We start from the raw sequence: 13,706 nt of genomic DNA, 5'->3' as shown, positions 1-13,706 counted from the left end.
CCTGAATGAGCCTCCAGAAGAGCACACAACCTGGTCAACACTCTGGCTGCAGCTTTGTGAGACGCCAGGCGGGACCGCTAAGCCATGCTCGCACCCCCAATCCACAGAAACCACAAGATGAGAGAATGTGTATGGTTTTCACTGGCTAAATTTCTGGTAGTCCATAACATGCAGTAACAGAAAAGTAACATAACGGATGAACACGCAAGTCCAGGTAAGGTTTCTGTCTGGGGTATGTGTAATGTATTTCCCCTTGTTTTTAAAGCAGGTTGGAATTACATTTTATGGGGCCCCGACTACTGGAGTATGGAGTCATCTGCGCTGTCAATTCATTTCCTCCTTGATCCTTGAGTCACTTGACACATGAGAAGTGATTTCAACCTCTAGCCCCATGAGAGCAAAGATAACTACGTGAAGAAGATACATTGGAATGCTCATGGAATTTGTAATGCCCAATAAATCAGTGCTACATTAAGTAACAATTTCTTAGTCATCCTGACAGTTGAGAGAACAAAAAAGGAAAAAAATTAGCCACTACTTGACCCTTACTGATAAATAACAAACCATCAGCTATGTCTAAACCGAGATGTTGAGGTGCTCATAACTGGGTGTTTAATATGCCACCACAGCACTTTCAGCCCCCCATAAAATACAGCCCTGCACACAACTGCTGTGCTCCTGGCTCGAAACACAACACGCCACAGCCCACCCCGGGCGGCTTGCCCACCACCCAGCTCCAGGAACTCGAATGCTAAAACCGGGGGAATAAGCGTTCAAGGCAAGTTGATGGCAGACCCTCTCCAACTGCCACCCCCTGCCCCGTCCCTTGCTGCCAAGTCCAGTAGCTTCTCTGGATTCCCTGAAGGAGAGGAGCATGTGGCCTCCTACTCAGGACGCAGCACGTCTTCCAAGTTCTTACTCGCCACTCTTGCTGATCCTGACTCGCTCCCTGGATTCTGGCGCCCTATCACCCTATGACCTTTGTAACTTAACTACTACGTATACACCCTGCTTGTGTCCCAACGTGCTGAGGCAGCTTGAGCCTGTGGTTTCTTTTTTGCCCTTCGGCTCAGGTACATTTAGATGCTGGCTGTTCACCTGTTTGAGACCTTCCTGATCAATTTCTGGGCTCCCCCTGCCATGTAACTATGGCCTGTCACCTGCTCTCTGCCCAGGCCTTTGGCCTGTGCCACCCAGTTTTTGGATCTCCATATTTCCTGAAGATCTGCCATTGCCCTGGCTCTAGCATGACAGTTGTGCCTACCAGTTCTTTTCTCTGGCCTTGAAAAGCCTTATAATTAATTAAATAAGGCCTGAAAAACTGAGTTCATATACTGGTTTAGTTTTCCAAATGCTACTAAGTGAGACAGATTTACCAAATGTCACCAAAGCAACGTTAAGAGGAGATCTACGGATTCATCTGAATGTGCCTATCTAGAGACAAAATAAGGTAATCTCAACCAATTTGAAAAGATATAAGAACCTCGGAACAATATATTAATGCTTTACTTCCAATTCTTACCCGCCGCAAAAACTCAACAGGACTGTATTTGGGCCCCAAGACAAAAATTTTCTTTCCTCTTCGAGCCACACCACTGAACACGCGAGCAAATGCAATAAAAGACTCTTGGTTGCTTCCTTCCTGGGGCAGAGGTTTAAGGGTCATACTCTCCACCTGATGTTCATCACCTGCCGGAAACAAAAGGATAATGAGCGTCAACACTGCTCTCTCTAATCCAGGACCCGCCTAGAAACAGAGGCAACAGTGGATATGATACACTTGGCCCAGTTTCAGGGAAGAAACACCAAGAACGATAGAATACTGACAAAAGCTACAATTAAAGCCAAGCTCAAGAGCTGGAGGATGAGTGTCCGAAGTTAAAAAAACTATTTTGCACTATTTCCTATTTAGGAAAGCTGTACCTTTTGGCTCTTCTCCCTTTGGACTTGTTTCAAGAGCACTCCCGTCTTGGGAGGGCTCCGCGGGCGCCTGCCCCTGTGTCACTGCGAGCTTCTCCGCATGCCTCTGTCTTGCACGCTCTCGCCTCTGAGCAATTTCTTCCTGAGTGAGAGGTCTACAGGAGATCACAGATATGTTAACATCTGGCAACATCAAGCATCTCTCAGTTGTTGGAGCAGGGAAACAGCAACTATTAACGTGGCTGGATAAGACAATGACAGGTCCCAGGTCCCTTCCAGGCAAAAGATTTCTGTTAGCTCTCCCCCTAGCTGTGGTGACAGAAGAGAGGGCCTCTCAGGCTTTCTCTAGAATGCTCTGTTCCTGTTATTCTGAGCTTCTAGAGTGGGATGCGAGAGCCCATGTCCCCAGAGCCATCCGCAACAGCATGGAGCCGTTCTGGAATGCCCACATTCCTTCTGGATGAGGCGACCAACAGGAAAGGGAGGGAAAGGAGTGGCGGATACCAGGGCTCAGAGCACCCCTGTGGAGAAGCAAGCATAAGACCTCAATAGGAAATGGAGGTTTTCTCCACAAGCACAAAAATATATCTTCATGGAGAACCGGGGTCCAAGAGGAAGGGTTCAAAGTCAAGCAGAATGCTGGAGACTCAGCGGGACTGAAAGGTCACATTGTGTTAGACCCCAGCACCACGACAGTAAAGGTGGTGTGTGGGTGTGTCTGTGTGTTTGCTGGGGGTTAGTCTTGGTTGGGGTGGGGGAGAGGATTCAGCTGTACTTCCTAAAGAGTCATCCTCAAGTCTAGAAGTCCACAAAAAAGCACTTTAATAACAAAAGTCTTTACAAAAGGGGAGTGCGAAGTTGAATAAAAATGGGCACTCTGTCTGGGAGTTTAAGTCTGGAAGGCAGAAACCAGTCAGGTACACTAATTCCCAGGACTTGGCTCCTCTCCCATGTGTGGGCCTTCCTAAACCCACTCGCATCCTGCACCCCAGCAGAAAGCAGGACCAACGGCTGCCCTGAAGTCGGCAGCAGGGCGCATCTTAGCCCTGCACTCTGGGACCGAGCGTAGGCTACTCCGGCTAATGCTCTGGTCCTAACTTTAGGATCCAGCTCTGGCAGCCGAGCTCCCGGGCCTGGTCCTGTCACTCTGTGCCTCCCTCCTGCTGTCCCTCCCCTTTGGCACTGTGACTTCTGCTTTTCTCCCTGACCTCTCATTTGACACGTGACAGATAATCTCATCCCCACCCCGCCATGCCGCTTTCCCCGCTCTCCCCTAGCACTGGAACCCATCCAGATATCCCTTCTGCACGTACACCATTCACGAGCATTCAAGATGCCCACATACTCTTGGAGCTCCAATGCCAAGGGCCCTAAACCCTTCTTCCTTCTTGCTTCATGTGGGCAAGCCTGGAAGGTGACTGTTCCCACCACTGACTGTTCACTGCTGTACTCTTCACACTGCCACCTGCTAGACAAGGCCTCCCACCAGGACCAGACACAAGCTCCACCTCCCTTGGCACCTGCCCCTCAAAATGGATGAGTTCAGTTCTCGGAGCTGTCCCCTTCCAGTCAGAAACTTCGTCAGGTGTCTTGGGGAAACCAAGACCGCTGGTCCTCCCCTCTCTTGGAAGCTCCAAGCATTAGAAGCCCTTTCGAGTATGGGATGAAATCCGCTTCTTTGAAATTTCTCGCCACGGCTGCAGTTCTGACCTCGGAGCTACAGCCAACAAATCCACTTCCCCCTCTCCTTGGGCCCTTCCCCTCAGCCTACTCTGCTACAGGCCCAGCACTCCAGCTGTCCCTTCAATCAACCCTGTCTTTCTAGACTTTTGCTAAAACCTCTTACAAGAATATCTGAAAAGTGCAAGTTAAAATATAAATGCGGATGTGATATTATCATTAGAACAGGGAGGAAAAAAACATGAGGCACCTGTTTGCATATGAAGAGAAAGTCTCTTTCAATGGGTTTATCACTAGGATCTCCACATCCTCTTAATCACTTTATGTAATTACCGTACATACTCATTACAACAATTAAACGAAATAGATATTGTCATCCCTATTTTACAGATGAGAAAGCAGAGGCCTAGGAAATTTAACCTGACCCAAAGTCACCTGGAAAATAAATGGAGGAGCCAAAATTCAAATCCACATCTGACTCCAAAGCCTATGCTCATTATCCCCAGGATGTCTCCCACTTAGAAGGAATTAAAGATGTTAAAGTCATCATCACATTAAGTAAACCATTTTAACTTTGGTTAAGAAAGACACATATTTATTCACATAAATCACATCCTCATTCTGCCTAAATCTGTGACATGGTGGGGAATAAGTTAGCACTTATATTCATCAAGTCAGCATCAACTGTATAGAGGCTCGCTGCCCGTCTGAGCATTCACGCGCCCTTCCAGGGAACACGGCCTCCATGCCCGGCACTGCTGTGGGCTGGGAGCAGACGGCCAGACAGAAATCAGCAAGGACTTATACGAGGTACCCACTGCGTATCTGCCGTTTGTTGAGAATAAAGAGGAAATGATTTGCAAGAAAACAGAGGTCTACCAGCCAAGACACAGCTATGGGTGATGAGTTCTTCAGGCTTCACCTGGAACTAAGCATGGATGACACTTCCTGATGGGCCAGCAGTTACCAACACCAGAGATGAGGGAGACCAGAGGTGAGCATGTTGACTGGAAGGCTGGGGAGGTGACTGTGGATGGGAAGGAAAAGAGGCGAGGACACACATCCATCTGTCCCCCGGGTTCCAGGAAGAATGCCCACGCTCTGGTCGGCGTGGAACAGGCCGGAAGGCTGGCTGCAGCCACTACCAAAGGCAGTGGAGATGGTGAGAAGCGACAGACCCAGAAAAGTGGCTTCTGTTTGAAGACAGCATCTTGTTACTAGAAGGAGCTGGTTCTCAAGAAGGAAGCAAAAGAAACACATGGACTCAAAGATTCAGGGAGAGAGGAACTGCCTGAAAACTCCCAATAAAATGTTACCTAACAGGCATTTAGACCAAGTACGTACTAGTAAGAACTTGTGATAAACTACAGCTGAGAAGAACAAAAGCAAAGGCCCAGAATCTAAAAGGGCCGGCAGGTGGAATGGCTGCCTGCCTAGACTTAGATGTGGGGGGTGAAAGGCCACACTGGGTGGAACTTTCCAGAACACTTGGAGAGAGGCAGAGGAGCAGCAGCTGCCCCACACTGGCTGGCGCCCGCTCACCAGCTATACCAAATGGTGAAGGAAACCACTTACTGTTTTGGGGTTCAAACCCAACTCCACCAGGTAAGAAGTGAAAAAAGCTTATAAGAAATTGGCTCTGAAGCACCACACTAACATGAATCCAAATGAAGATGTTTAAACAGATTTCTCACGCTTACAAAGTGCTCTGTGATGCAAAGAAAAGGGACAGAGAAGGAGCATCTGACAAAGGAGAAGGGGCTACCAGAGAAGGCGGGGCTGGTCGCGGTTCCAGCTCTCCCAGGGACAGCCCTGCAACGCCCTTTTGGAGGACGAGGAAGCAGCAGAGAGAAAGGAGAGGCAAAAATGTTGTGCATCAGCTCTCAGTAACCTCAGAAGGGTGACATAATGGTGCAACAGGAAAACTAGCTCTGCCGAAACACAAGGGCCAGGGTGGTGAGGAGGAGCGGTGACATGCTGTCCTGAGGGCAGCGGTTACTGGACAATTCCTAAGGTGGAACCTGGGACGGCCCAGCAAATTCGGTCTGTGTGCAGAGTGCCAGTGCTAAAGACAGATGGAAAAGCTGCAATGGAAGGAAGACAGCTTGAGAGAAGAAGATTCTAGAAGTTCATAAGGTGCTCAGAAGATAACACTCCAGGTGAAGGAAACCAAGAACCAGGTCTGGAGCCAGAGATATTATCATTGTTTCTGACATCATCAGAAGGACCGTGCTGATTTTTTTCAGCAAGGAGGCCTTTCCGTGTGTGGACATACAGCTGGCTGATGCACTCTGCAGCTTTCGAGGCCAGCCTCTGCTCTTGACGACCGAACCACCACCATCACCTCTCACCCACACCGGACCATCAAGTCCAAACATGTCCCGCGTGTGCTGAACAGTCACGCCCATTCATCACAGACCACATGAAAAGGGTCGCCTAGTCACTGGAGTTAAGGTAAACTTCCCTGAGAATGGCTTTCTCTCTCCTGAGAAACCCTCTTTGTAATCCTACCTGAGAGGAAGGAAGTAGAGGAGACTGAAGAAATGGGGCAGCCAGACCCCGTGGCCTTGTTGCCACCGTTACCATGGACACGCCGGTGAGGCTGACACGTGTCATCCAGGGTGGCGCTCAGTGTCAGAACTCTCACAGACTGGGGACTCACGCCCACTGGTGGCCCTTTATATGCAGTGGCTGTGTGAAGGGCTGTAACCAGAGCTCACGACTGGCTACTGCTTTTGTTTCGATATTCAAAAATAGGTGCTTTCAAGGTTAAATAAAGAGTAAACTCAAATGTAGAAGTTAGAAAAAAGAAAAAGAAAAGAAAAAAACGAAAGACAAGAGACACTGGATGAGCAAGGTCAGATTCCATGCAGTGAACTGACAAGGCCCGGACTCGAACACTCGGAGCCTCCTTCCAGCTCCGCTACCTGGAGCCCCTAACTTCACTCTTTCTCTGGCTCCTTGTTTTCGTCACAGGAAAAACTGAAACCCTGACTCCTTCGACTGGACAGGTGCTGTTAGATCTCAAGGGCCCATGGATGGGGACACACGAATAGTCTAAGAGCTCCACAGACGCAGCAGTGGTCGGTGCGACCGCCATTAGCCTTCATGAGAGAGCAGAATGAGACGTAAGATGCCCCCAGGTACCGGACATTCTTAAGAAGTGCTATTTACAGGATTTCTCTCGGGTTACTCAAAAAACCCCTTCGAAAGACAGCCAGAGTAGATGTGGGTCCTACAGAAAAGGAGCTTCCAGGCAACCACATCAACTTTTCGTCCAGACCCCAAGACCCCACTGCAGGACGGACAGCACCGGACTGGCAGGGCCAGAGACTGTGGCAGGGGAGCCAGCCAGGCCACTGCTGCCCTAATTCTCACAGGAACCCACCAGGATCTGAACTAGACGGGGAGGCAGCGGAGCCGGGAAGGAGGGGGAACACACATGAAAAACCCAGATGATGTACAAGAGATTCTCCAAGCCATGGGACACGTGAGCAATAATCCATCTCCCAGAGGCGCAGGTCCCACCCCGACCCACACGGATCGGCAGACACGCCCATACGGTCATGCGACTACGCTGAGGTCAGCAAGGCAGGCTTGAAGAAGGTGCTGGGCTCTCAATACAAATGACCTGTGGCGACTCCTATCGCTATTCTTCTTCAATTTACATCAATTCAAAGCAGTCGTCCTGGACTCTCTCCTCCAGGGGGGTCACAGAAGACAGCACGGTGCACAACATCCGCTACCATGAGGGATGCCCGGTACTCATGCTGGTGTGGGGAGAACAGCGCTGTCTGCACACTCCCACCCACACCGCCTCCACGCCCCCACCAAACACACACAGTTTCCCTGGCCCGACCCAACCTCCCCCTTCTCCTTACCTGGGCTTATTCTGGGGCAGAGCCTTGGCATCGACGGCAAACATTTTGGAAACAAAGATAATAACTGGAGCAGTGTCCTCGCTTCCACATTTCATGAAAGCTAAACAAATTGGAAGGAAAAAGGTCACTCGCTTTTCCCATGACCAGAAAGGCAGACTTCTAAAACACAAGATGTTAAGAATACAGCATCATCTCAATGCACAAGCGGCCTGTAATCTTTTACAACCACAACAAAAATTCTCTTTAGAAAAGTATAAAATCGCTAGAACATAGCAGAGGAGGAGCAAGGAGAACTGGCAGAAATGGGGAAAGAAGGGCAAAGGTCAGGGCAGGAGGACGGCTGGGTGCTGAAGCCCACGAACAGGGCTCCCCGCCAGCCCCGACTATAAGCCCTCAGAGATCCTACCCTATATCCAGACCAGAAGGGGTAAAACTGAGGAATGCCAAGTCAACAGTCAACAAGGCAGCTTATTAATAAAAAACATACAAGTTACACACATTAGAAAATGGACAAGAATATCGCATCATGCTGGTAACAAAACAGTTAGAAATAAGACTCAGTATTACGAAGATGTCAGTTTTCCCTAAATCTATACATACTAGCACAATTTCACATCAACATGTTGACATTTTTCTTCACCTTACTGGAGGTATATACAAAACCACTAATCGGTGTTTTTTTTTTTCCTTAAAAAAATCACCCCCCCCCACCAAAATAATGTGCACATAAATGAAAAGAATTCAACAGCAATACTGAAACAAGAGCAACACGACAGGAGGTCAGAAGCAAGGGCACAGCAGATGTCTTGCTGGGGATGTGGGTGCTAGGGGTGAGGAGCAGTGTGACATGCCGTGACCCACGCTGTCCTGGGACCACTCTGGCTGCACAAGGGAGCGAGCACCAAGGGAAACCGAGAGCAGAGGCGGGGACTCTGGGTGAAAAGCTGTACTAACACCCAGGTGAGAGATCATCCTTTGGCCGCAGAAGCAGAAATGCTGGGAAGGAGCCGAATGCTGCATAGATCTCGAGGCAAGAATACACAGTATGTGCAAACGGATTAGACGCAGGAGTGTGAGTAAACAGGAGAGCCAGGGATGACTCCGAGCTTTCTGGAGTGAACAAATGAAAGGACGGAGCCTCTGACTGAGCCGGGAAGAACTAGGAAAAGCAGGCTGAGGGAGAAGGGAAGAAGCCTGGCGGGGATATGTTGGGGATCAGATGCTCCTCAGAGAGCTGAGCAGGAAGAGTTGCGACGGGTCCCCAAGTCTACAGCCGACGCGGCGGACAGGCGACAGGCTCTGAGACCAGGTGTGGGAGTCATGAGCAGACTACTGTGGTGGCAAGCCTTGAGATGGGTGACATGGCCAGGAGAGGGAACGCAGGCCCTGCTTGGGGGCTCCCACAGTGAGAGAGAGAGGAAAGGGAGAGAGAGACGAGGAACAGACACAAGGAATAAGCAGCCAGAGAGGAACGCAGGAAGGAGTGACCTGCTGTGTCCAATGCTAGTGATAGATCTAGTCGGATGATTTAACAAAGGACAATCAACAGGGGCCCCGAGAGCAGCAGCCAAGTGGTTTTGGCGATGGAGGTTGCAAATTCAACAGAACGGGAGGAAAAGCAGCAGAGACGTGAGTACATGCAGATGAATTTCGTGGCAGCTTGCAGAGTCTGGAGCAGGCAGATCCCCCTTGTGGGGAGCAGAGAGCGGCCCAGCCCCGGAACCCACTTCCATGGTCCTCAGGGACCCGGCCGCGGTGCTGACACAGCAGCTCAGGGACATATTCTTCACTGCGCAGGGGCTGGGCCACAGGGTCATTGGGAGCCTCTGAGACGAGATCAAGGCAGAAGGGATGGGGCTCAGAGCCTCTGGTCTCTCACCCCAGCGGCAAACAAAACAGCCCTACCAACACTACAACTCTGGCGAAACAGCCTTTTGTGGAATTGGCCAGTTAGCAGATTGGCATTTGGCAAACCAGTCCAGAGCAGCCTTGACTTAGGACGCTCCAAACTCCGGCCCCTGCGAGGTCCCCTTCACCTCACCTGCTTTCAGGGCCTGGGTTTCCGGCGGGAGAGAGTCGAACGCCTGTGACCCTGCGCACATCAGCCTCTCCACCCTCTCGGCGGTCATATCCAGGGGGCTGGGAAGTTTCTGACACACCATCGCTGACGTCTGCTGTTAAGGACTCACAACCTCGAACATGGGCCCTCCAGCAACACACGTGAACGACACAGATCCCAGCGCACACTAAATACCGAGGTGACAGTGTTGGTCCCTACAGAAAACGCCTGAGCTATGAAACACTATGCACCACATCTCGGAGTAGGGAGTTCACGGACTCGCCAGAGCCCAGGAAGGACTCCTACCACGGATGTTCCAGGACACGGAGGGCCCAGGGAAAGAGCGAGCACAGCACTGCTTAGTAACTCGGCCTCCTGGGACCCTCAAGTGCTAACATTTTTCCACATGGTTTTGGTCTACCTAAACTTCTATAAAACGACCATGAGCCACCAGCTAGTATACCAGAACGTCCCCTACCAGAGCCCGTGTCACTGTAGGTCTGAGGTGCCACTGCGGGCCCACACCCAGGGCACTGTGCCCACGGCCCCCCACGTGGGGACTGTGTGGGACACGCGCATCAACAAAAAGAAGACAGTTTAAATTTGCTTATAAAATTACCTTAGTTAATATGAACCACCTCAGATCAAGTCCTCTGGGAATCACTAATATGACAGGAAATACCAAATCTGCTAAAAAACTATGGCACTAAAATGAAACACTGATCCAACACAACCATCTAAGTTATCTCCTTACACGTAAATCTTAGTAAAATAAAATCTTTTGTTTTTACAGGCTACTGAACAAAAGTAAAAAATGCGTCTTCTTTTTTGAAAGAACATGTATCTGAATCGGTATCGGTGAGACCATGAATGAGAATCAGAACGTTCATGAGTATAAGCCGTAAATACAGTTTCAGGGCAGAATACTAATTAACCACAAAAGACTTACTTTGGGTGGAAATGTGCTCTCTCCAGAGGATTTCCTGATTGCCAGTAACATGCTGTTTCCTCCTGCTTTGTCAGAACTGTTATTTCATTACAAACCATCGAGACAAAGGATACCCAGCACAGCGTGGGAGATGGGCAGCCACTGACTGCAGATGGCATTGATCTGAACTTTAGGGTCTGAATGTCGTGCCTCCCGGGCTCCAATTTTCAATCCTAAAGAAGTCACTATTTTATCAATTTTTTCTTTGTCCCTGTAGTAAGTACACAAGGGCGGGAGGTCACACACAGACAAGAAGGAACAGACAGGAGAAGGAGTGCCACGTTTTTCGAAACACTTACTTCCAATGTACCTCTTCTACAAGCAACTGGACATACCTGGAGGGGCTCCCGCCAGGGTCTCCACTCCCTCCCTTTTCAGAGGCCCCTCCTGCAGGGCTCCCAGGGGGCACCATCCCAGGCCCCTGAGGCAAGCTGCGGTAACGGGTGAAGCAGCCTTATATACCAGTGCTCAAAGTCATGATTCCAACTCTGGAATAACTTTGAAAGCAAATTTACTAAAGCAAACTTTCTCTTCACTTGTATCAGGCAAGGGTGTTCCCAAGTTCTCCATTAACGATACTGGATATCCAACACACCCTTTCTACTGCAAAGACTATTTTATTATAAGTTGGGTTTGTATAAACAAAGATCCGGTGTTTCTCTCCATCCATCTGTCCCCTCCTCCGGGTACTCTGTCAAACCCTGACTGCTCCTCTGTCCCTCCTGCTACCCTTGACCTGGGTCACACACACTCCTTTACATTGCTTCCAAGCCCTGAGATCAACTGGCCTGCAAAGGCTCTGCTCACTTCCTGGGTCTATCTCCGCTTTCCGAAGCATGACTCATCACACAGGATGGTGAGGCAGATTATACCGCCCAAAGATAAACAATTTCACGGCAGTCTTACTTTTTCAAGACGGCATCATACAAACTCCATATATTCTCCAGGATCAGCTGCACAAATAAAGGTTTCTTTCCTTTTGCCTGTAAAAAAGAACACGTGCACTTAAGTTTCTGAATATTTAACAGGAACCTTACATATTCATCCTTGATGTGTTTTGTGAACGGTACGTCTCATTTCTGCTAGAAAATGTTTACTCAACAGTAAGGTAGTGGGAAATGGTTGCAAGAATGTGTTAAACAGCCAATAATGTGCAGTCGGTAACAAACCACCGTTGTCTTCCTCAGGGAACCAGGGACGGGCAAACAAGGAGACCAACTGTGGGGCATGTCGCTGCAACTGCCCCACCTCTGTCATCAAAGGGTCACACGACACCCAGGCTGAGCACCAAACCTCACTCTGCGTGTGCAGGTCCCTTCCACAGGCTTCTACACACGTTCTTGAACATGGAAAACATTCAACTTCAAGGAAGAGGATAGTAAAACAAAACAAAACCCCCTACCATTTCTCTTACCAAACTGCACGCAAAAGAACAGCACCTCGAGAAGGATACCGTCACACACATGTGAGACGGAATACACACGGACGCCCCTTTCCGACCACCTCCCCCTTACAGGTGGAAGAACGGGGACAACGTCCATGGAGCTGGTAAGCGGTGGAGCCAAGATGCAAACACAGACTTGGACTTCCAACCCACGCTCTTTGCGACCTCGCTACACTGGCTCTGTTTTAAGGAGCTTTGTGAAAGGCTTTTAATGGCAAGGGAAGATGTTCACGATACGACGTCAAGCAAAAAACCAGCTACGTTATACAAACAATATAAGCTCAACCAAGGAACTAATGTCTCGATCCTAAAAGAATGAAAAAAACTAAAACCACAGCATCAGCAGTGTTGGCTTCTGTGTTTTTTTTTCTTATGGCTTTATATTTACAAATATTTTCTAAAAGGAATCTATATGCTCTTCCATGAGAATAATTTATAAAATCCTGAATTTTACATAAAATAACAACAACAAAGCAGCATCAAGGAAAGTACCCCTTGAGGCTCTGTGACAGCAGTCCTGCATCGATCGCCTCTCCCTATAGAAGGAAGGGCTCTGGGAGCACCTGCCTCTCCCCTTGAGCAGGCCTGGTGACCAGCATTCAGCGACAGAAGTGAGCTGAGCCTGGGACACAGCGCGCTCGGCAACAGCCATCTCTCGATGGTGAAGGGGACGCACAAAGGCAGGAGGCAAAACATGTGTCTAAGTGCACAGGGTCTGAAATTTTTGCTCCCCTTGAAAAAAGAAAGAGGAAACAAACAAGCAGTTCTTTGTCCCTTGTGTTTAAAGAACTCCATTTAAGTAACACTTGGAAATAAGACACGTGACCACGAACCCCTCACGCAGTGACCCACTTTAACCGAGGACAAATTACATTTGCTAAAGGTGTTACAGTACAAGTGGGACTGGGGCAGGCACGTGAGCGAAACAGAGAAGGGACACACGCCTCATCACCTGGTCCACCTTCATAACCTTCTTGGCCTTCATATTGATGTAGTAATCTCCCCACAAGGTTTTCAAAAGAACTTCCTTTTTGATGCCGATTTTTTGACTGTAGATTTTGGCGAAGTGCTCGACTCTGGAAGAAAAGCAAGTGTGGGTGTTAATTAGTGACAACAGTAAGTAAGAGTGTTTGTGTGTCAGGTGCTGTTCAGAGTGTTCTCGGCGCACTACCAGACACCATCATTTCACCTGTCCCGACGGGCTCGTGCTCGTCACCTCCCCATTGTACCAAAAGAGCTACGCATACTGAGATATTCCGAAGGTAATACGCGAGGCCAGGACTCCAACCCAAGCAGTCTGGCTGCAGAGCCCACGTTCCTGTCCCATCGCTCTATGTTCACCCAGGTTAGATTCACTCTATCGCTCCGTCCCTAACTCTGCACGTGTAAAGCCAGGCCAGAAGAACAAGGGCCAGGGAGACGCAGGCTCCAGCTGCCCTCTGCAACTCTGCCAGCAGGAAACTTCGATTCAGCCCGCCACCGCGACAGGTGCCTGGTGCTCACACGGGGAAAAACGCCAGAGCCACAGCTTGCCAGAAAAAGGCTTTTCAGCCTCCTGGATTCAATAGAAAACATATGCACACTTACGTAGCTCTCCTCAGCCCTGAGAGGAACCAGTTAGCACCAGTGTGCACCACTGCAAACCCCGGCGGCGGGACAGCAGTCACCTGACACATCGCGGTGCTGTGCCTCTGGATCAAAGACTAGGAAAAACCTCTTTTCTGCAGGGAACAG

The 13,706-nt window shown here is 49.5% G+C and overlaps 1 protein-coding gene and 1 pseudogene across 1 annotated transcript in view; one reads left to right on the top strand and one right to left on the bottom strand.

Moving 5' to 3' along the window:
- The window catches only part of EFL1 (elongation factor like GTPase 1), a 123,127-nt gene that overhangs the window by 78,322 nt on the left and 31,099 nt on the right, over positions 1 to 13,706 (bottom strand). The window contains exons 8-14 of the mRNA XM_026510572.4: positions 12,925 to 13,048; positions 11,435 to 11,511; positions 10,603 to 10,739; positions 9,523 to 9,645; positions 7,482 to 7,581; positions 1,924 to 2,075; positions 1,523 to 1,689 (exon numbers count right to left, since the gene is read on the bottom strand). Of these exons, the coding sequence (XP_026366357.1) occupies positions 1,523 to 1,689; positions 1,924 to 2,075; positions 7,482 to 7,581; positions 9,523 to 9,645; positions 10,603 to 10,739; positions 11,435 to 11,511; positions 12,925 to 13,048 (880 nt within the window). The remainder of the gene's footprint in view (positions 1 to 1,522; positions 1,690 to 1,923; positions 2,076 to 7,481; positions 7,582 to 9,522; positions 9,646 to 10,602; positions 10,740 to 11,434; positions 11,512 to 12,924; positions 13,049 to 13,706) is intronic.
- On the top strand, positions 5,155 to 6,200 carry LOC113263761 (dnaJ homolog subfamily A member 1-like; annotated as a pseudogene).

This window comes from Ursus arctos, unplaced genomic scaffold (assembly GCF_023065955.2).
Source record: "Ursus arctos isolate Adak ecotype North America unplaced genomic scaffold, UrsArc2.0 scaffold_28, whole genome shotgun sequence".
Taxonomy (NCBI): Eukaryota; Metazoa; Chordata; class Mammalia; order Carnivora; family Ursidae; genus Ursus; species Ursus arctos.
The sequence above is the reverse complement of the archived record's forward strand: the minus strand, read 5'-3'. Positions and strand labels throughout refer to the sequence as shown.